Genomic DNA, 24,652 nt, shown 5'->3' on the forward strand with positions numbered 1-24,652 from the left:
GCTATTAAAAAAAAAAAAAAAAAAAATATCAAGCCATTGTGGAGCTATGAAATAGAAATTGATGTGGGATGGTTCCTGCCCAATAGCTTTGCCTGCTGTCAAGACATCACTGCACTATATAGCACAAAATGTTTTCTGTAATCTATATTGTTTATGTGTATGTCTGTATTTGGTACATGCAGCACCCACTTCAACCTGTGGGCCTGGAAGGGGGCTCCTCCCACCTGTGGTCCCTTCTGGAGGTTTCTGATTTCCCCCTAATTGGGGTTTTTGAGTTTTTCCTTCCCTTTCTGAGAGCTTTGACAGGGGATGCTGTTGTATACCTTATACTGACAAGATGTCTCTGTACGACTTCTTTTTTCGAAAGAGGTCTCCACATGACCGCTTTTCATCTGTGAAGCCCTTTGAGACTTCGGTGATTTAGGGCTATACAAATACAATTTGATTGATTGATTGATTGATTGATTGATTGATTGATTGATTGATTGAAATAGAAATTGATCTTGAAAAAGCGGCATGGTGAAAATGTGGTTGGCATATACGCCTCACAGTTCAGCGGTCACGGGTTCAATTTTGTGGAGTTTGCATGGTCTCCCCGTGCTCTGGTGTTTTTTTTCCCGTGTACTCCAGTTTCCTCCCACGTTCTCAAGAACATGCATCATATATTATTATTATATTGAACACTTCAAATGAATCTAGGTGTGTTTGTGACTTTCACTGGTAGTTGTTAGTTTATGTGTGCCCTGTGATTGGCTGGCAAGCAGTTGAGGGTGCCCCCCCGTTGACAGCTGAGATAGGCTGCAGCAGGCCTGCTACCCTGGTGAGGTTTAGCGGCTAAGAACATGGATGGATGGACTTTGAAAAAAAATGAATAAAATTAATTCAACCTCCTGAAAAAAATGAATATTTTATTCCAAAAAATTATGACATTTGTTAAATAATCTTTATGAAATATATTTAATAATAATGTTTCTTTGTTTTATAATATAATGGCCATCTTATATATGTTTGTATGTTTGTTTATATATGTGCTAATCTACCAAAATGGTATTATTTCAAAATAATGTTTTTCCTTGTGATCTTGACACATTTAGAAAAACACTCTAATGACTCAATGTCATTTAGTAGCCACATGGTGTGATGTTGATGTTGATGTTTGTTATTTCATTTTTTTTTTTTTTTTTTTTTACATTCGCACAAGAGCAGGTATACAAAATTGGATGTTAGCAGATAAACACATGCTCTAGCAGAACATGACATCATAAACAGGATCACATGATCCAAAATAAGAAAAAATGAAAAATGAAAAAAAAATAAGAAAAGATTTCTATAATGAGAGTTGGTTCTCCCCTTCCAACGTAAAAATTACGCTTAAAGTTAATCTTTTACGTCTGTCTGGGTATTTCATTTCTGATGATAAATTGTGAAACAGTTTCCACAGACAGGTGTATAATCACATTTACTGTTTCCAAGTTGGGTGAACTTGTTTGAGCTTTGCAATTGTAGTCTTTTTTTCTACAGCTCGGAATACACTTTTGGAACAGCATACATACCTGTAATTCCAGTGTCCACCTGTTGGTTTGTATCCCAAATTTTTAACTCAGTTGACGCATGCATGTCATCTGCATTGGGCGGCTGGGTGGACAAGTTGTTAGCACGTCCGCCTCGCAGTTCAGGGACCCCAGTTCTTATCTACCTCGCTGCAGCCTTCCTGTGTGCATGTTCTCCCCGAGTTGGAGTGGGTTATATCCAGGCACTCCGGCTTCAAAAATATGCATGACAGGTGTATAGGACACACTAAATAGTCCTTAGGTGTGATTGGGTGCATGAATGTTTGTTCGTCTCTGTGTGCCCTGCAATTGGCTGGCAACCAGTTCAAGGTGTCCCTTGCCTACTGCCCGAAATCAGCTGGAATAGGCCTCAGCAAGCCTGCAACCCTTGTGAGGATAAGCAGCAATAGAAAATGGAGGATTGTCACGTATAGTATCATGTTGCAAGTCCCTTATTCACCATTACTCGGTATTGGCTGTTTATTAATTGCCTCTATTACGTTAACAAAGTACCCCAACATAAGGTATCAAGTTATCAACCTTCAACATGGCTGTCACAGGAAACCTCTCTGCAGGAAAGTAACCAATTAACCCTGTAGCTTTGAATGTGATGAATGAAGTGTTTAAAAAGACTTACAAATCAGCCCTGTCAACTCAGCCCAGCAACAAGTGTGAAAATGTTTTGTTCTTCTGCTTCTCTGCAATTTAACTATCATTATATGTGGTTTATTCTTGTCATATTTTTTGTTGAAACTTCGCTATTGGATTATTGTTATAAAAAATATTAGGCATCGTTACACTGTAAGTGTAGTTTCTAAAACACAACTGCAGTGTCGAGAGTACAAAAGTAATGTACTTACTGTAATGCATTACTTTTTGCAGAAACGCGGTAGTCTAATATATTACACACAGAATAATAAATTACACACATAAAAATAATAATATTCTACTTGTTACAAAGTAATAGAGTAACGCAATGCGTTACAATGCATTTTTAGCTGGAAGGTTATACTTTTTTTTTTTAATTCCTCAAATTCTCCAAAAACACCGCGAGATTGGAGCAGAGAAGTCCAGAGATGAATGTGATGGCAGAAGATGACAGTTTGAATATGTTGAATACGCACACAAGACGGACCCAGTACTTTAAGTTTGTCAAAGACAAAAACAAGAAGAATATATTAGTTAGGTGCACTAACACACCTGAAATGTTGTCCACAAATTTCGAGCTGTGACATAATAACGTGACGTTAGCCAAAAGAAAACATGTGGAGTATTGTGAGCGGGGATAAAACAAAGTTCCCTTACTTGGAAATGCCACTTCCAACTCAAGATTTTAGGAGATGCGTGGCTGAGTATGGCGTATGTAGTAGATATACTGACGCTTTCCACAGTGGATTCACAAGTAATTGGAAACCTTGTCAGCAAGATCCCTTTCGCAACTACCAATTATGTCAAGGTAAGCTAACTCTAATTTTCACCGTACAGTACAATTGCTTTTAATAAGAAAAGCCTATAAATAGTTGTGATAGGTGGCACAGTGCCGCAGTGAATAGCACATCCGCCTCACAGTTTAAGGGACCAGACTTTGAATCCAGCTGGCTCCGGCCTTCCTGTGGCCCTTCCACATTTCAAAAACATGCATGGCAGGCGACTTGGACATACTAAAATGTCCCTAGGTGTGATCGGGTGCGTGAATAGTTCTTCGTCTCTGTGTGCCCTGCAATTGGTTGGCAACCAGTGTGTCCCCACCTACTGCCTGAACCCTGCTGGCATAGGCACCAGCAAGCCTGCGACCCTTGTGAGAATAAGCGGCTTTAGAAAATGGATGGATGGGGTAGTTGTGGTCAATGTGTATCAAGAGGAAGCCTACAAAAATTCACTTTAAACAGTACGTTAAACACAATAACGATGATGTAGCCTGGCTGAACTTGGAATTTGAATATTAATATTTAAATTGCGGAATGCACTAGCAGTTTTTTCTAAAGCATAAACAATGCATAACTATGGCGTGAAGTATTAAAGGGATTACAATGCATATGAATGGCAAATCCATATTTCCAGTTATGTTGGTGAGAGTAATATAAAAGTAATGCAATAGTAGTGTAATGCATTACATTTCAAATACAGTAATATTGTAACGTAACAAATACTTTGAAATGACAGTGATAAGTCATAAATGACGCAATACAGTTTTGAAGTAACTTGCCCAATACTGCGCAACTGGATTTTGTTGTTTGCCGCGTGTTTGTGTGTGCGTGTGCGCATGTGCGTGCGTGTACGTGCGAGTCGCTGTGTTTGCATGTGGGTTTTGTGGTTTCGAAGAGGGAAAGGAGGAGGAGACCAATGGGGGCGTGAACCAAACAAGTTGACGCCCTTTTCTGACATCTGAAATGAGACAGATATTATTTCTCCGCCTCCGCTCTACTTGTGTTCTTCGCCCCTTGGCAGAGCGGAAGGACTGCTGTTTCCTGGCGCTTATCGCTCGGTAAAATCGAGGCACCTCCCGCTTTTACCTGTCTGCCAGTTTGTTGGGAATGTGACTGTTAAACCAGCGCCCTTTTCCTTTAAGAGGTAACATAAGAAAAGCCGAGTGTTAAAAACAGTTGCATAGCCACGTAGGGAAGAGAAAAGTGTTCTCCGGTGGTTGTTTAGCGGTGTCCTCCAGAGGCGGACTGAGATGGAGCGGCTGTGTGGACCGGAGCTTCCCTTCTGGGTAAGTTTGCGTCTTCGCCATTCCGTTGTTCACGTGCACTAATTCTTTAGACTGGTTTCATCTAAGTGTACATATGTCGCAGTGGACTATAGCTTTTTGTGCTGCGCAAGCGTTTCTTGTTTTTTTTTGTGGAGAGGGGGGTTCAGATCAAGAACGACCAGCGCTATCTTTCCTATTCTATCTCGATAAGCCCCCCGCTGTTAGAATGTTGCGGTTTTGCCCGCTAAATGCAGTACACTGCAGGGGTCACCAACCTTTTTGAAACCGAAACCTTCTTTGGTACTGAGTAGTACGATGGGCTACCAGTTTATGTGAAGACACCGATCACGTGAATGATTTCTCACAATAATTAAGAAACAGCTTCAGTAAATATGTAAATCAAGTGTATTATGTGATGTATATGTCATATATGCATAATTGTTAGAAAAATTCCTAGAAAATCACAATCTTCTATCACTTGTAAACTATTTGAAGAACAGGTCTGCGGGCTACTCATGTGATACTCAGGGGCTACCCAGTGCCTGCGATCACCACGTTGGTTTGGTGACCCCTGCAATACAGTATACTAAGTTTTTCTCCACTTAACTCATAGCCTACATTATTTGCTTGCTATAGATATGTAGTTATGCTTGGACGAGATTTTAAAACATGTTGAATATTATTGTGATGTCAATCTTGTTATGATATTACCATGTATCTAAAGATAGATAGGTTTTTTTCATGTTTCATGCTTAGCTGGTGAGAAATGCTCAATTGAAGGGTGCATTTAATTGATCAAATTCACATAAAAGTAGACTTCGCCACAGATCTGATCAGTAGGTTGGATCAGCATATATTGAACATTTTATGTAAACTGATGGTTTGTAACATCATAATTTGCCGTGTTTCTTGGCATGTGCATTTTTTTTCATAATATTTCAGCTGATCGGTAGATGATGGGGAAAATGTGCACATTCACTGTGAACTGTGACATCATCATCCCCATCATAATGTTGCCTTCATGTGAATCACATGAAGGCAACATGATCAATACACATTCACTATAATTGCAGCAGAGAAACTTGAATTTTGTAAAATGTTTGGTAGCATCTGGCAAATGATGTGAAATGAGTCCTTGAGTAGTTTGGGCACATCAAAATTGATTAAATTGACTTGTTTCAGCCTTGGGTAAGGCTTAATTTGGTCTGTGTGTAATGGAGTTAAACATTTACTTAAGGTAATATTTTTCTAGCTTCATATATTTTGGAATTTGAATTGTTTTAAGAATTTTTTTGTACACTTCTAAAGTTAATGAGTCATTGTTATCATGAAATATTTATATAATTGCTGTGAAATCTGCATATCATGGTCCAGCTCTACCTAGTGGGTTTCCGTTGTAAGTTTATCCTTCCCTAGGTTTGCGGTGCTGTTTGCTGAGTGGAGTTTGTGAATGGCAACAGCTGCTCTTTTGTTACTTTTTTCTTCACAAGTTTGAACCATTTTTGTACAACGCACAGTTACCGTAGCTTGCTAGCTATGTCTACACATGCCTTGTCCCTGAAATCCACAATTTACAGAACAGCTTGATGCCATTATGTAAATTCCAAAGTGTTTTTTTTTTTTTTTGGTATTTTCTAGTATGCATGCTACTGCAATACATTGAAACACATTGTAGAGGTTATAACTAACAGGAAGTAAGTGTTCAAATGTCTGCCATGTTCTATGTGAGCAAAAGACCTGGATGACAGTACCAGGGGCTCTAATTTGGTAGATGGGCGAATTCACAGGGTCTGCTTGGTGTAAATACTGGTAGATTTACAATTTTGTGCAGGCAAAAGTCTAGTTTGGTGGGCCACATTGCACATTTCTGGGTTTGCCGGCATGGCACATCTTTCAATTTTGTGACCAAAAGTAGACAAACTTTAAGACCACCTGAAAGCAGGTCTATTGCGAGGGGCAAGTGCTGCAACGCAAGTTAGGTGGATTTGATAGAGGCGCGCAGACAGACAGATTCAGCTCCAGGTGCTCAATGTGCGGTGTATTCGTTCATTAATATGAACGATAGGCATGTGTATGTGATTATAATAATCAATTATTGAACAAATTGTAATCATTGCCATGTGAAAAAGATTTTATTTTTCTGTGTGTGTGTATTTTCTGTGTGCAAGAGCACACACACACCTACACAAACACACACACAAAGTGACCAAGAGTATGAAAATATTGATTTCTGGGGTGTTGTCCATGGACCTTGGCTGCACAATGGGGATACAGATGAGGGTGTCTGTGCCATCGACAATGGCCAAATGAATATCTCCCTTATGTGAGGGGGGGGGCTTTTGCCATTGAATGGTTAACAGTTTCTCGACATTCCAACCCAAAGGCAAAGGCAACCAGGCAAAGGCGTTCCTACCAAATTGCCCAAAAAATTGCAGGGGAACTGTTTCGACCGCAATTGACATCATATTCAATTGGCAATACCTTTGACGTAATCCTTCTGAATAACTGTAGAAATTAAATTATTGTAAAAATTAAATGACAGAATAAAAAATATATTGCAAAACATTATGATCTTATGTTTTAATTTATCCATAAAATCTATATTTCAGACCGTCATAATAGGAACGAAACAATAAATCTTTACAAAACATCGTTATTTTACTGTTTCATTAATAAATATTAATTTCCAAATGTCCTTGTAGAAAAGAAATATATAATAGAACAAATTAAATCGATAAAAGCATATTACTTACATCTTATTTTTATTATACTAATAAACATACATTAGGAACTGTCATTGTAGCATAAGCATTATGGTAATATACAAATCATACAAATTATGTAGATATTAAACTTTCTTTATATCTTATTTTCATATTATTACATATATATATATATATATATATATATATATATATATATATATATATATATATATATATATATATATATATATATATATATATATATATATATATATATATGCTATGCTTGTAACTCGAATTGCTCATGATGACGGGCAATCCAAACCTATGTTAATTAGTGAATGCCTATGTTAATTAGTGAATGCGTGCAACGCGTACAAAAAGGTAAAAACATCAAGACTTTATACACATATTAAAAATTAGTAACATAATCTACTGTACAGTTAAATTAAATAACATAAATATATAAAGGAAAAATAACATTTACCTTTGGGGCGACGTGACTTGAGCTGGGTGGAGGCGGAGGGGAGCAGAGACCAACCCGCAGAATTTATTTATTTATTTTCTTAAACGAGAACTTTTCTCATATAGAACATATCACCGGCGATTTCCTTCTCTTTAATCCATAATAGAAGAAGCCTCTCTATTTTGTTGTTGACTGAGGTCCGTCCCCTGGCAAGGAAAGTCTTGCCCTTACAAGATTGCCGAGCGATTACAGCCATACTCACGACCAAGGTTAACTATGCGTGTGCCTCCTTCGTATTTTTTTATTATCTCCTGCTTGGTTTCTATTGTCATCATCCTCTTACTTCTTCCTTTACCGCCGCTAGCAATTTTAGAAGCCATGTCGAACAGATAAAGTTTGCAAAGTCTTCACAACACACCGACCGGCTGTGCCATCAAGCTAGATAAAGGCGTTCGGCCAATAGCATATCGGCATTTCTGTGATTGACGTGACGCCGGCCAATAGCATATCCGCATCTTCGTGACTGAGACCGGGACTGTGACCTTAATCGACCAATAGCATATCGGCATCTCCGTGACTGACACCGTGACTGAGACAGTGACTGTGACATTGTAAGAGCAATAGCATATCAGCGTTGCCGTGACATGTGAGAACAGTTGATTTTGTTGTTGCAGCAAAGCGAAAAAAATAGTACGGACACATTGACCGGCATGTTGTGGCATGTTGGATTGTTCCAAAATTGAAAGGTTTGTGCCTAAGAGGGGGACAAAAAACGCCGCGGTCCACGTTCGTAAATGAAAAGTTCATAAAAGAGAGAGTTCGTAAACCGGGGGCCCACTGTATTTGTATTTTCGAATGAGTTTGCCAGTCAAAAAATAATTACTACACAGCGCCTCAGTTCCGTATTTAAGTGTTTTGTAGATGTATGTTAGATAAGGTAGACCGTTTTTTTTTCTTTTTTTTTGGCACAGGCACACTTACCTTTGGCTTCTGGGAAATTCTTTCCAATATGGGTTTATGGAGGACTTCAAAGCGATAAATGCTCAATCGTAAAAGTCAAGTTTAAAGTCAATATCAGTGTGAAAGTAGAGTCAGCCCTTTATGACTACTTTTACATTACACCGAAGCAGACATTTTGAGGTAAAGCATATATCTCAATCAAATTCTATTTCCAATAAACCCATAATTTACTGTTTGACTTTCCTTGTTGGTAGTGTTACAGAACATGTCCAGCAGCAGTTCCCCTCCTCCTGCAGCATTTACAGGTGTTGGCTTTTCATTCCCTTAACGACTTTTCAGTAAAATGGGGAACAGATGGGCAGTCTGTAGCAATATTTGTTGTCAAACATACAGTGAACAAACCTATGATTTTAACTGTCTCTTATCCTTCATTGCAATTTAGAGCAAAAGTGATGCCTATACAATCAAAATAATTCCGGAAGTATTTGCTCAAACCAACATTATTTGCTGCTGATGTTTCATTTATAGTGGGGAGTAGATGTAACACAGTCGAATTTATTGTGGCAGTAACAGATTAACAGCAGCAGCATTATTGCTCCTTCGTCATTTCAGGTGTTGGGTTTACACGACTGAGCACATCCCATGATGATGATGATTCCCACGGGGACATGACTCTTTGGAGAACTGTAGTATTTTCTTAAAAGGCTTAAAATTGAACTAAATTAACAATTTCACTTAAGACTTGAATGGAATCCAGTTTGATGAATGCAGTATAATATACTAAAACATTTAACCAATGGTTTTTATGTTTATTTTTTTAGTCATTTTCCAGCCCTTGCCAATAAATCAAGAAGATTCTGGCATAATTTATGTGATTCTTGTATCCTATTCTCTGCTTCTAAAGGACCAATGGGCAGAATTTCATGGAACTGTGGAATCATTTAGGGTCATTACTTATTATTTCAATAGTCAGAGTCATTTAGTAGCGTCCAGCTAGTATTGTCCCGTATTCCACTCTTTAACCATGTTCCCATTAGTAACATGACATTGGAGTCCAAGGGTTTCTTGTGTTGTGTAATACGAAGTCACAGCTCATCAGTCTTGTTTGCCAATGATGGCACATTATCTTAGAAAATGTGTTGTTAGCTTTAGCCTAGCTCTCAGTCCTCCGCGTTCCGTTGTTGAAGACCTCTACATTGCCTGCAAACAATTCAGTTTGAAGATTGGAAAGTGTTGGGTGTTGTCCGTAGCTCACGAATGTGGTAAAATGCCCGAGGAAATAGTTGTAATGTTGTGGTCCGTTGTCCAAAAGCTGCTGACGGGTGTATGATGTAAAAGCCAAGCTGTTCTGCACAAACAGACTCAAAAAGAGTAGGAATATCACCGCTAGCTTGCAAACTCTGAACAGATAGTGAGCCTTGCGCTGTTGCCAGATCAACACTTTGACGTTAACCACCAAGCACGCCTGATTTTTATTCCAAGGAAGGTTGAAAGTAGTGACGCAAGGGTTTGAAAAAAGTCCTGTGAAACTTCTTGATGTAAGAAAACGTGCTGGGACATGACACGTAAAATAAATACAAAATAAATTAAAACAACTATTCGACGATGGAAAGAGTCAACTAAATTGACAATCCAACTAAATTCACAATCAACGTTGACAACAATGTGGACTATTCGTGGCAGTCCTAGTTTCATCCGTGGAGCCACGATCCATGGAAAAATAATTTTAACAATACATGTAGAGTGTATGAGTAGTTAGAACAGCTTCCCCATAGTCTCAAAAAATTTAGTCTAAAAAATTGTGCAATAAGTAAAAAGTAAGTCAAAGGTTCAAACTGTATTTAGAAGACGTGAGCAAAAACCAAAAAACAGATATAAACAATTTCACAATAAAATGTAATAAATGAATACCATGGAATACTCTTAACATGTAGCAGGTGTCATCATCTTCTTAATATTGCAACCAATGATATAACTTAGTCCATTTTGGTAGAAAAGTCGGCTTTTTAATTTGAGTGTTTATTTGTTTTGTTTCAGCATGTCTGTTTTGTTCCTCTTCTTGAGCTACCAAGCTACCTGATTTTTTATCATTTGACTTATCATTGATACAAAAAGAAAAAAAAATGCAGTTTACGTTGTTATTTACAAACAAACAGATCCAAGGATCTTTGTAAGGGGCTATTGATATTCCAATAACCAGTTATGCAAATATCCCTACATGAAAGTATATTAACCTAAAATCTTTTTGCAGTGATATCACAAAACAGTGTTTAGTGATATGGCGTTTTAATAAACTTTATAAAATATTTTTTAGCTTGTTGGCCCAGAAGTTAAATAAGACTTGAGTAGAATTTCGTCAAGCAACCACACTTTGTAAGAAGACGACAACGCTTCTGAATAAAATGAAGGATATCAATTGATGTATTAAGCGAAAAGCATTGGGCTGCTTTTATTTTGAAGTTACTCCCGGACATTTTTTTCCGGCAACATCCAAACAAGCAATGGTGGATGAAGTTGTCGAATATGTTCATCATGTCAAGTTTTGCTCAATAAAAGAGTAGATGGACCATGATTAATATGTTGATGTCAAAAAATTATGTACCAATAGATTTACATTGATTTGAAAATATGCGTCCCTGTCAAAAAATACACATCTAAGAAACGTGGGCGCAGGCAAACAAGAGCACTGTAGTTTTGAATATTGTAATAGTTTCTTTTTTCATCCTAAAAAGAGAGAACACGAAGAACCCACCATCAGTCCCCACCACCAGGCGTGATTACTGATCACAACATACATGCCTCAGTCGATAGGATTGGTGATATTTGGAAAGTAGCTGCAGGCTGCCAGCTGTGTTTATCTTAGTTCTATCTGCGGGTGGGCTTGTGTGTTTATCAGGAACCAGGATAACCAGACCACCGCTCTCTATAGTTCATGCTGAGTTTACCTTTACCTCCGGATGTTTGCATCCAGTGTTATTGTTTTTCATCCACAGAAAATATGCATTTCACACAATATGTTTGAACAATGTGTCATTAGCTCCCCCAAAAAACAAAAAAAAACCCATCCCCATTAAACTCTAAATCAGGGGTGTCCAAACATTTTGCAAAGTTTGCCAGATTTGGTGTGTTAAAAATGTAGCGGGGGCAACCTTGGCAGGCGTTCTTTACATATAACAGCAATTAATGTAAATACATTTCAGCGAGCCGTTCTGTGTTTCACAATTGCTTTTTTATTTTAATTTCAGCTATCTTAAGCATGTGTTTTGGTTAATTTGAAACATGCATATCAAAATTGAATTGACATTAAATATTGAAATTGAATATTCATTTAACTTTACTTTTTTTAACACTAACCTTTTTGTTGAACAGAAGTAATTGTACTCTTGGGTGCAAATTACATTTGAAACATAAAAAAAATATCTCACAATGGCAGTGTAATATTTATAGATTTTTTTTAAACACAATAACAGAGAAATAAACAAGTAATAGTCATATCAACAAGTGCAGGGCTCATTTAAAATATGAAATTAGTAACTATAAATGTTGATTGGATTTTTAAATGGTTATTATTCTGGAGTGAAAACTCAGAAAAAAAAAAAGAAAAAACGTTTTCAGACTTATCGTAAATGAAAAATGACTTGTCCGCATGAGTGTGATGAATGAAACTGAGATCTGGAGTGCAGGACAAAGTCCAGCTGTGGCTCTATGGCAGTCGTATGGATGCGCAAGATGTCTTGTAAGTGAGAGTCCGATAGCCGTGTCCTCACACGGCTCTTATTTAAGTTCATAACGGAGAATGTCTTCTCCCACAAATACGGTCGACCTGAACAAGCTTAGCATTTTCTTACCAAATGCTCGAATCTCTTGGAAACTTGTCCTTATCCAGCTGTCAGTAAAAGTTGGCGATATAAAGCTGCTGGTGCTGACCGCAGCTCACCGCGTCACACTGCAGCTCAACTTTCCTCCTTTTGTTGATTGGCGGCATTTTCGAAAATTAAGGGCTCATACAGTCATCTACTCATATACTAATTTGCTGTTCCTAATTGAGCCTATAGATGGCAGCATTTAGCACACACAGGTAACATGCAATGTATGAATTCTCCATGCGTGCCAGACGTTATTGATTTTATGACGGAGGCTGCGGGCCGGATGGAAATTGACCACGGGCCGCATTTGGCCCCCGGGCCGGACTTTGGACATGCTGCTCTAAATGGTCGATTGTAGGGATGTAACACAAGCCAACATAAATGGGAAATTGATTTGGTTTTGAATATTGTGACTGCACGGTACATGAATGAATCAATCAATCTAATAATAACTTGATGGCCAATCGGTTTTATACCGCTAAGGCACCTAATTGAAAATGTCCTCAGACAACTAAGGTAGTTCAGTTGCAATCAATTCAATGCGATGAGTATGAAATGACCTGGATTAATGCAAGGTTTTGAAAACTATTTTCTTTCTTTCATTCACAAGACTTGAGACTTGTCACATTTATGTCAGACAGCACTTTGAGGGGCGAGTCCACAATGAACTGCGAGCCTGATAGCACCTTAAATGCGCTTCATTAGCACCCACAGTTTGTTTCCTCTTAACAGCCTTTTCACAAAGGACATTGTGCTAATGACACGCCAGCGCAAACACGGCCATAAAGTTTGACAGCTTGAGTGCAGTTTGCATCTGTTTTTTCCTTGATTGCCACACAGAGCAAAGAAAAATTTTTGCTTTGCGCCAAGAAAACACTGGTAGAACCGTGGAAAGAGACTTTCTAACTTTTTAATACTGCCCACTCAACATCATGCTAATTTTGGGCCGCTTTCTGGAAAATGTTCACTTTGTATTGTTTTACTTACCATATTAAAACTTTAAAATAAAGTGCATTAATAATAATAATAATACACACACATACATTTATTTATTTTAGGGAAGGGACGAGCTCTCACCCAAAAGGGTCTCGCAAGACTGAACGAAACGAGATTCAATTCCTTTCCTTATTGAACCAGACGTGCAATGGAGGGCACCTGGGGTGATAGATAGGCTTGAGTGCGACACTCGTACAGTAGGTATACACCTAACTGTTGCTTGCCAACCACCATCAATTGAAAAAGAGAAAGACTCATGTTGATATTCGCAGATTTACGGCCTGCCGACAAGTTTGTTTGAAGTCAAATCTGTGTGTGTGTGTGTGTGTGGGTGTGTGTGCATCCGTGAGATGTGAGTTGTCACCCATGCGAGAGATACTTTAATTTGTTTCCAAACGTAAACATGCTTATGAACAAACGTTTGCATTAGCTCACGCTTCGCTAAGCTTGTGACCTTGGTGGTACACGTTAAGTTTGGTTTGAATGTGTCTGTTTAACTGATAATTGTGCCTTATTTCAGCCCGGATGGTTTCTTGTGGTGCCTTGAAGTTGAATCACTATTTTATTTACTAACTATAGCAGTGACTACAGTATTTGTGTTAGTTTTTTTTTTTTTTTTAATGTTTGGCACTTTAAACAATTATCATTTTTTTTCATGTTCAACTATGAAAAAGCTCAGGTGCAACTTTTATTGAAGCAGCGTGTGAAAAGGAAGTATTTTATTTTGTTCACGTTCAACTCAGCTGCATCATTTGTTATTGCAGCAACATATGGAAAAACTTTAGATAATTTATTGCGGCCTGCTCAATAAAAATATATCATTTTGAAATTGGAACGTTTATTTTTCTTTATTTTGAAAATTTTGCAAAAATCTCATATCTTATTTTCGTGAACTCAATCTTGTGAGATTTCTCGTCTCGTGGATTTTGTATCTTGTCCCATGCCTAATATTTATGTATGTGAATTGCCTCTTTTTGCAGGTGGCCAATCAGACGCTCCACACTGATCAGCCAGACCTCCCTGTGTGTTTCCAGCTTAGTGTCCTGTCATGGCTGCCATGCATTTATCTATGGGCTGTCTCCCCTATCTACCTTTTCTACCTAAAGAAGAACAACAGAGGCTACATCATGATGTCCATCATGAACCGATTCAAAACGGTAAAACACCCATACTAGCTCTGCAGGGCTACAAGATTTCTTCATATCCTTCCTACTGGTCCTGTCTACTGGATATCTCAGCAGTTGCAGTGCTCATTTTAGCTCTGAAAAGTGTTGGGTCCCCCTGCACTTGCAATACTAAAAACTATGGATCCCAACAGAAATGTTTGGAGTCCCAAAAATCGCGCAATAAAAAGAACGAAATTAAAGGTTCACATTGTATTTACATGATGTGAGCAAAAACCAAGAACAGATATTAACAAATGTCACAGGAAAATGTATTCAAATAATAGAATTGTGGCCGCCATCATTTTCTTCATAGATTTGATAAAATGGTCCATTGTGGTAGAGAAGTCCGATCAGCTTCAATGTGTAAACATTAGTTTCTCGCTCTTCTCGATCTTGACATGACTTGTCACTGATACTAACAAAATTGGCAAGTTGATGTTGTTTCGAGCCTAAATATAGCACTTTTAAGAGTTTTTTTTTTCTATAACCACATTCTGCAGACGAAATCTCATGACAATGAGACCTCGGGTAAAAATGAGAAAACAGGACCTGCGAGATCAAAACAAACACGATGTACTGAGTTGTAAAAAATGTTAGTGGTCAAATTTTGCTGAGTAAAAGAGTAAATGGACAGTAATTAATATTTTGATTTCCAAAAAATAGGAAATCTTTGAATGTCTCATGATTAGATTCCGATTTTGGGGTCTCTGATTCAAAATTATTCGATTCAATCAAAAATGATTTCCGCTTCAATGTAAAAATTTGCAAAGAATCATCATACAATTTCAGTCTGCTTTACAAGACAGAATAAAAAAAGGGAAACTGTTTCTTTTTAAATTTTATTAATTTTTTTTATTTACTAAGTTTCGATTTGCAAGGAACGTGCATTTTTCTCCAAAAATAACATGTGTACAACAGCTACTCTTTGAAGCTATATATAAATTATATACTGTAGCTGTTATTAAAAACAAAACAAAACAAAACAAAAAAAAACACACACACACACACAATCTGATGTTATCATAAGATAGCCTTGAGCAAACATATCCCTGTATTGAAATTACAGGTCTAAAATATATAATTTTAAAAACGTTTTGGGTAAAGAGCCATTTTTCTAGATTATCTAAACCATTTTATTCATAGTGTAAATGCATAACAATACATTGAAAGATGACTGATTTGAAATTACCTACCATTGAGTGATAGTACATTCTTTCAAATCAATCGTTCAACTCTTATGTGTAATAATAATTACTACCAAATATCTTTAAAGGACCTAGATAATGGTATTTTGTCCACTCCACAGTTAAATATAAAATATACAGATAAATCCCATTTGGCACACTGGCAGTTTCGTTTCTTTCCAAGTTTGAGATTTATGGTATCAATATTTCTAACCAGGAATTGAAACTTCTTACTGTATTTACTAAAGCAGCACCTCTCACTGTGTGGCTGCCTCGCCCCTTTCATGACATCAATCAATGCCAAGCAGCCACGAAATCCATCCATTCATCATCTTGATCACTTATCCTCACAAGATTCACGGGCCCCTAGAGCCTACCCCAGCTGAATAAATTAAGGGGTCAAAAGAGGCGTTTTACTGTCATTAAAATGCAAAACTATGTAAAGTAACTGCCCTCACTTAGAGCAATTCCTGTTATCAAATCATTCTTTTGGGAAACACACATTTTTGCAAAGATTTTGCAAAGTGTAAAAATGTTTCCTCATCTACTCCAAAACCAAATCGAAACGAAAAGATGTGGTTGAGGTCAGCATAAATTTGGCTGGTATAAGGGCTTACTATTGTCAGCATGCCTTTCTCAAGTCATGTTTATCTGCTCGGGTGGAGCTGAGAGCGCAGAATAAGCAAGGAATGCTGAAAAATGCCTCAAAGAGGGGAAATAACCCTCTTTGGTTGTTTAATGTGAGAAATCAACATTGGAGCATGGTTAAAATCTATGATGACCCATGACACAGGCCCTTTAAAGGATGGGCTGCAAAAACCTTGTCACCTCAAATTTTTATTGTACGCTTGTGTCTCTTCTGTTTAAGCAGTCTAATGCAGCATAAAAAAAGTACATATGCAGTTTTAATAATAATATAAAAGCTAGTAATACAAATAAATAAAACAAATAACCTACCCCACTGTGCAATACATGAGAAATAATCTGTCCAAGCCAATGTAGTGAATCTATCTTGTATGTACAGTATAGTAAGCCAATGTAGTGAATCTATCTTGTATGTACAGTATAGTGCATCCACATATATACACATATATATATACATATATACACATATATATATATATATATATATATATATATATATATATATATATACATATATATATATATACACACACATATATATATACATATATGTATATATATACACACATATATATATATATATATATATATATATATATATATATATACATATATATATATATATATATATATACACACATATATATATATATATATATATATATATATATATATATATATATACACACATATATATATACATATATATATATATATATATATATATATATATATATATATATACACATATATACAGTGATCCCTCGCTGCTTCGCATATCGCACCCTCAGTGCGTCGCGGAGAGACGTGCCAGAAGTTATCTATAAATGCAATTGTCACTGACACTCCTTGGAAGTCAAACTACTACTGCAGTACACATATTTACTTTAATCTTAAATTATTAAACCTTATAAAGTAAATGTACTGGTATGCCCTGTCTCTTCTGTGTCTTCTGTGTCTCGTCACATGCCTATACGGTTAGCACTTCCTCGGACGTCCGACTAGAGCGAGTAACAAGAAGCTTACTAAACATGTTTACACTTTAAATTCCAATTTATTACAAAAGGCAAGAGGATCCAAAAGGTTGGTTTCGTGTTTCTGTGTCTCTCCTGTAACCGCCTGTGTGCGCTCAGCTCAGCACACACGCTACGTGCTTGTAAGTACATTGATTGACAGCTTGGGCTCTGGGAGCCGATCACGTGACTCGTAGGCGTGCCGAGAGCAAACGCACACGCCCATCTGTGTTCCTACATAGACAGCAAAGGAGAAATGCACAGCGTTGGAAATCTGACTTTTACTTAGATTTCTTTTGTAATGAATTGAAATTTCAAGTGTATTGTTATAAGAGACTTCACTTTAATTTGATGTCAGGGCAGCTGCTCACACGAGAGTTCAAAAGATGGAAAGTGGTAGCTACTTTTCAGTTACTGTACAAGGTTTAATCATTTAAGATTTAAGTAAATATGTGTACAGTACTGCAGTAATATTTATCTTAAATAATATGCATTGAATGAAGACTTTTCACATTTAAAAAAAAAAAAATCTGTGTGTGTGTGTGTGTGGCCGCTGTATCGCGGTTTTGACTTATCATGGGGAGGTTACGGTCCCAAAAACCACGAAAAACGAGGGATCACTGTACACACACAGTGGGCCCCGGGTCACAAGATTAATCCGTTCCGCAGTTGGGCTCGTAAGGCGCCGACAAATAGCAGACCAGAATTGTAGTGATGCGTTACAGGGACGGCAACTGAAAATAAGCGTAATTTCCTAAAAATGCCTGCAGATGGAGACGAAACAACACAAATACAGCCAAGCCCCTCGGGTCATGAGTTGTTTTGGAAAAGAAAGAGGGGATGTAAAAACTCAGTTATTTCAGGTCGCAACATGAAAATAATGTAAGTCAGGGACGTTGTAACACGGGGGTCCTCGTAAAATGGGGGCCCACTGCGTGTGTACAGTGATCCTCGTCTTTCGAGAGAGAGAGAGAGAGAGAGAGAGAGAGAGAGAGAGAGAGAGAGAGAGCTCGAGTAATCTTATCTGGCATGTCTCTCTTGTTTTATCCCTAATTGCCAATGCAATTTTCCCACTCTGGGACAAATAAAGGATTCTCTTACTTAACGGCAATAGATGACATACTAGAAATCCATACGCTCCTTAATGTACAAACGTTTCATGCCATTTGGGAAAAAAGTCTTACTTTTTTTTATGTTGTATTCATTTCTTTGTGTTGTCCCTGCTTTTACATTTGCTTCCCATCACAGGTATTCGGCTTGCTGTTATGGTTTATTTGCTGGACAGATCTCTTCTACACATTCCATGAAACGCAACAAGGGATCAATCAGCCACCCATTTTCTTTATCACCCCGCTCATGCTCGGCATGACCATGGTAAGAAATCACTGCATTCTGCTCATCGAAACACATACACTTGAGATTGAAAGGTAATTTTTTTCAGACCTGGAGCATAGACAAAATTCATTTTGCGACTTTTTTACCATGACACATTTTTAAGGGACGCTGGGCTCAGTTGCCATGAAATCACGGCAAACTACACAAACACATTCTGTAAAAATACAGACAGATGAATTGGATTCATACCAAAGAGATCATACGACATGAGGCAGTCTGATTTAAGTCGCTGAGTATGTATTATAAAAAGTGCATAAATCATGTTTGTCTAAGTTAGCTACACAAAAACAATTAAATGTTAACAAGCAGCCAAGAGAAAAGGCAGAGGTGGGTACAAACTGTCCTTTGGTACGACACTGTCGCCTCTTTTTGCTGACAATCTTCAGCTGTCACCTAGTTTATGTCACGAATAACCCGCAGATCCCAAATGGGAATGGACCCTAACCAGGCACAAGCGGAGATGTTACTGAGTTTATTAACAAAAGGAGCACGCAAGGCGTGAGAAGAAACAAAAACAGTCCGAAGGCAAAGTAGCAAACCAAAGTCACAAAGTACCAACACAAAGCGAGACGAGAACGTCTGGATCAAAAGTCCTCGGGAAAGACGGGCAGCAAGAAGGGCGTGAGTCCACAGGGGATGGCTGCAAACAAAGTAGCAAAAGAAATCGTTCACAAGCCGTAAAACATAACACGCACAAAGTACATACCAAGATGACTCGGGAAGGAAGGACGTGAGGACAAGAGCGCTCGGATTCACGGGACGGCAAGCGAGCTTGGCGAAGGAATAACCCGGCAAAGGCTTGTAAGTGCCGGCCAGCTTATAAAGCCCTCTGACGAGATGCGCAACAGGTGTGAGTGTCCGATGGCCCCGCCCAATGCGGAGGAAGGAGACAGTCTGTAAATCAACACAAACTAAAAAAGGCAAGACACGTGACAGTTTAAGCCTCTAAATTATCTTATGCTCTAGAGCACAGGTGTCAAACTCAAGGCCCGGGGGCCAGATCCGGCCCGCCGCATCGTTTCACGCGGCCCGCGAAACGCCCGTTCCAATTCAAGTTTCCAGTCGAAATTTCACATTTGTAAGTCAATTTGAAATTGTTTGGGGGGGGGGGGGGGGGGCAAGCGCTTTTTGCCCTCATCCTCTCTCTGATTTCAAAACTAGTTGGAAGTGTGACAAATACACCCCAAATGTATTTTATCACAGTCATGCCGGCCCTCTGACAGAAACCGTAACGGCATAATGGCCCTCGATAAGAATGAGTTTGACACCCCTGCTCTAGAGTATGGGAGGATAAACACAGTATAAATAAACAGCAAGCTAACAAACATGTAATCAAGAAAAACTGTGTGCTGAAGCATAAGGGAGGTGCAGTTACAATTTTAAAGCTAAAGTGTCAATAATTTAGTGCAGTGAGCAAAATTAGATGACTTTTATTTCATTGCGATTGTTGATCATAGTTGGGAGGTTATTGTTTCATTGGGACTTCATAGTCACGGTTTTATACACAATCTTGCTCTACACATTATTGCACAGGCCTAAAGTAAAAAGCACTGAATTAAGCAAATAATTAGGTATTAAGTTATTTCTATGTTGTTTTGCTTTTTAAATATCGTTTGAATGAATACTTCACATATCTGAGAAAAACATGCAACCAGTGGGCTCATCACTTAGTAGAATTGGTGACAATCACTCTGGTTGTCTCTTAACCGTGAAATGCAAATCAGTTTGTGAAGTACAAGTGAAGAAGTTGCAATGAAAAAAAACATGTAGTAAATAAAGCGCAGGAAAAAAATACTTTTCACTAGGGTTTGATTGTTGTGAATGCGGCATGTGATTTTTTAATTTTGTGTATTAAACCATGACTCTGAATGGCATTCAGAACTATCACTTCTGAGTGACAGCTGCGTGAGTTATGACGACATACTATGTCCTACTGCCCTCGGGTGTATGTGATTGCTAAATGTGCAATTTACTTTGTGCATTTGTGCAAGTGCACATATAGAAGTAAATTGCAGAGCACCGGTTAGTGCCCACATGCTCAACATTGACGTTGTGGTGTACATTTATTTATTTGTTCCCCCCCTATAAATTTTCTGTCTTTGTTTGATGAATGAATAATTGAAGAAAATGCTGCGGTTTAAGTTTTGCTTTTTTTTTTTCTTTTGTCTGATGGTATAGGTAGTATATATTGTTATTACTGTAAATGCTGATGAGTTTAGGTTTTGATTTTATTAAAGTCCAGTCATCGAGGTGGTATTTATTACTACAGTAAAAGCTGTAGCTTACTTCTTTTTTTTAAATAATATATTTTTTTTACTGATTTTTATGGTTCTTTCGAGCAACAGATCATTATTTGTATTTTATACATATAGTTTTTGGTCAGATGTCAAAAGTTTAATTTTGGGGGGAATGGGGTGATGGAAGTGAAGATTGAAGGTAAAGAAGAAGGAAGTGCTATTATTATTTGGCTGACAGAGTGATGGAACATTGATCAAAGTTTGGGTAAACATTCCAAAAAAGACTGATCAACAGAGGCGCAAGGGTAGTACTGACAGACTGTAAATGATGGACCAGAAAAAAATTGCCACGTGTCCACCTCTGAAATAAAAATCCAATTTACAGTACTAAAACCACTTTTCAACAAATGTATTCCCCCCTACCTGTTATAGTTGGGCAAATACTGTACATCATGCTAATGTTTTTCCCCAATCCGAAGTGAAGTAAGAGCAGCAATGCTTTACAGGAAGTCAACCTTCGAACATTAACCATAACACATATATACTACATATTTACTTTGTTTGCATTTGACTGTAAGCAATTTAAAATAATCATAATTATATTAAATATACGTGATCTATAAATGCACCTAAGGAATAGTTACCTGTATGTTTTAAAGTGTACAATATGCAGTTTACAAAGTACAGCAAACCTGTATGTGTGTTTGTTAAAATGTTATGCATACATTATGTAAAATTGACTCTATTTGACTATATCTGTCTAAGAGTGCATGGCTTTCCTTCCTTTACACAATTCTTGTACTTGCATGAATGTCTGTAATTGATTTGTAAGTGGCCTCCTTTTATACAAAACCTAATTTTGTATGCAGTCCTGCCAAATTCCAGTGCCCTTAACTAACTTTTCGGTGGAAAACCATAACCTGGATATCTGAGATTTTTCAACCTTACCATTTGTGTGTTATTTTGTTGACTGTAAGCTGTCATGATATCCTGTCATAAGTATGCTATTTTTTTCTATTTTAAGTAAAATAATCAGAGATTTTGAATATAAACACACCAAGTCAAAAAAAAAAGGGCTGGAATCGGCATTTTACCTCAGATGACCTTGTTTGTGGCTGTCATTGTAGGTCATACAAAAATTAAAGGGGGGAAAATTACAGCTTGAGCAGCACAGCTAACCCATTGACAGGAGCAGTCAGCAGTCAAATCCTGGTTTACCTCACATGCCCTCAAATGCTCTGTCTCAGCTAATCTCAGTCTCCTCCTCCCCCACCCCCAATTCCTTTTACTTCTACAATATCATATTTGTTGCTTTCTCTGCAGCTGCTGGCCACTTTTTTGATCCAGTTTGAAAGGTTACGTGGGGTGCAGTCCTCAGGAGTTCTCTTCATCTTCTGGTTCCTGTGTGTGCTGTGTGCCATTGTGCCTTTCCGCTCCAAGATTCTACAGGCATCCAGCCAAGTGAGAATATGCCCTTGATGTCAATGCTTTTTGATTCATCTATCATGGCTCTCATCTCAGGAGTTTATCCCCCTTGCACATTATTGTCCCAAAATTCCTTCTTTAATCATTTTGTGTCTTTAAACTTCAATGCCGTTTGCAATTGTTGCACACTAGTCTTGAGGATTTTACCATAGACTTCTTCATAATGAATGTCAGGCTGTAAAAAAATATTTTGCGTCATGAGAACAATAAAAGTGTTAATAAAACTGCCAGCTGAATCAACCACATATGTATTTAAAAAGGCAAATGAACAAGGACAGGAAATTAAAAACTTTTAAAATGAGATTAGCACTTTATTTGATCATGAAGTATTAGGGCAAAAAAAAGAAATGGGGGGGACTGAGGAGACAAGACAATTTAACATCTTAAGAAAATAAAGCGAACATATTAACAAGTGAATGTCAAAATTCCCACAGGAACCATATTGCAATAGCGTGCGCCTGAGTACTCTGGGGATGCAATTAAAATGAAAAACATTACCATGCATAAGAAGCATAAAAACTACCAACACCCGACATGCTATTAAGTAAGTTGATGTCGGTGCTAAATTTATGCACGTTCTGATGGTATCGACTAGTTGATATGAAAAAGTATGTTGTTTCTTCAGTGTACCCCTTACAACTTTGATTTATTTATGTATTTATTTTTACTGGCATAGCCAGCTTTTTGTTTAATGCGTAGCTTTCAAACTTAATTCATCCATTATCTAGCACTAATCGGGGGTCAGGTCGTGGGGGCAGCAGCTTTAACAGGGAAGCCCAGACTTTTCTTTTTCTAGCCACTTTATCCAACTCTGCCGTGGGCAGTGGCCTTTGGGCTCAGCTCATTTTTCACCACGATAGACTGATACAATGTCCACATTATGGCAGACACTGTACCCCATACACTTTTGAGGACCCCACCAAGGGTGTAGAGCTGATCCACTGTTCCATGCCTGAAACAAAACCCACACTGCTTCAACTTCCTGACGAACCCTCCTCTCCATCATCCTTAAATTGACCTTACCAGGGAGGCTGAGGAGTATGATCCCTCTATAGTTGGATCCCTCTATAGTTGGTCGGTCCTCCTTCCCTAAAAAGAGAGACCGCCACCCCATTCTGTCAATTCAGACACTCTCCCCGATGTCCATACAATGTCGCAGAGAGTTGGGAGCCCTTCAAAACTTCAGAAAGATTTCATCCAACTCAGGGGCCTCGCCACCAAAGAGCTTTTCAATCTCCTTGTTGTCTTTAACCCCAGTGATAGGCGAGCTCACCTCTCATGCCGCCTTCACATGGAACGTGATGGAGGCGTAAAAGCGGACAGTTTTGTGTTGTAGTCAATGGAGTTCCCGCGATGGCGCGTCAGGTGATGGGATGGACGCGATGGAGTGACGCATGGCGTCGTGTGAAACTTTGCAGCGTGTAATTACGTGCGTCGTGAGAAGTTAAAATTTTTTTACTTTTGTCGCAAGTCGCGTCCCAACAGCCAATCAGCTTCGGGAATGTTCATGGTCGAGACAGGGGGCAGGAATGAATCATGGGGGCCAGTTCACGGTCACCTGGAGCTATCCAACACGGTCAGCTGAGCTTTCAATACAAAAACGGAGCCAAACAAGAGCACTCACCTGGCTTTTAGAATGGCAGAAGGGAGAACTGCTATATGCAGCATTTGCTTCCTTTTTTAACAGCTGTTGAACCGTAGTTACTGTGCCAAGATAACGATAGTGCAGCATTGACAACACAGTATTTAGCACGGTATCGGCCACTTAATTACGACGTTGAAACTTTTTTTTTTTGTCGGACGAGTATTGCTGCAAAGCTAGGGACTTTCAACGTAAAAAAGAATAAGGTGCTGTAGGAGAAAATATTGTCTCTGCTACATCCCCGAAAAGTGAGAGTTCAAAGCAATGCTCTCCTTGTCAAATCCACTGTAAGGTACACAGCAAGGTCACTTCCCTTGCGCGACAAAAAGGGACTTCACAAAAGTGATCTTCTTGTCCCCGTGACAAAACGCCTGACATAGAGCGTAAACGATGCGCTTTGACGCGTTTCGTGTGAGCGCAGCATTAGTTTCCAAACTCTGCTTTTGCAGAGGAAGACATGGAATAAAGGTGGAATAAAGGAAAGTCTCTGAAGTAGTCTCCTCACTAGCTTACGACACCCTGAGTTGAGGCACAGACTTCACTATTAGTTAACGCGAAACAGGACCCAGAGCCGATCGGTAGGGGGCCCATTCTCAAAAACGTATTTTACTTAAATATTTTCAAAACCAAAGCAGCTAGCGACCTAAAAC

At 38.3% G+C, this 24,652-nt stretch overlaps 1 protein-coding gene across 2 annotated transcripts in view; it reads left to right on the forward strand.

Moving 5' to 3' along the window:
- The first annotated feature begins 4,005 nt into the window (after nt 1–4,005).
- abcc3 (ATP-binding cassette, sub-family C (CFTR/MRP), member 3) overlaps nt 4,006–24,652 on the forward strand; it is a 59,004-nt gene continuing 38,357 nt past the window's right edge. For both annotated transcript variants that reach the window (XM_088438228.1, XM_088438227.1), the window contains exons 1-4: nt 4,006–4,263; nt 14,216–14,392; nt 18,492–18,617; nt 22,199–22,336. In XM_088438228.1, the coding sequence (XP_088294354.1) occupies nt 4,228–4,263; nt 14,216–14,392; nt 18,492–18,617; nt 22,199–22,336 (477 nt within the window). In that variant the 5' untranslated portion in view covers nt 4,006–4,227. The remainder of the gene's footprint in view (nt 4,264–14,215; nt 14,393–18,491; nt 18,618–22,198; nt 22,337–24,652) is intronic.

The sequence above is a fragment of the Hippichthys cyanospilos genome, chromosome 17 (assembly GCF_059441005.1).
Source record: "Hippichthys cyanospilos isolate Australia breed blue-spotted pipefish chromosome 17, RoL_Hcya_1.0, whole genome shotgun sequence".
NCBI lineage: Eukaryota > Metazoa > Chordata > Actinopteri > Syngnathiformes > Syngnathidae > Hippichthys > Hippichthys cyanospilos.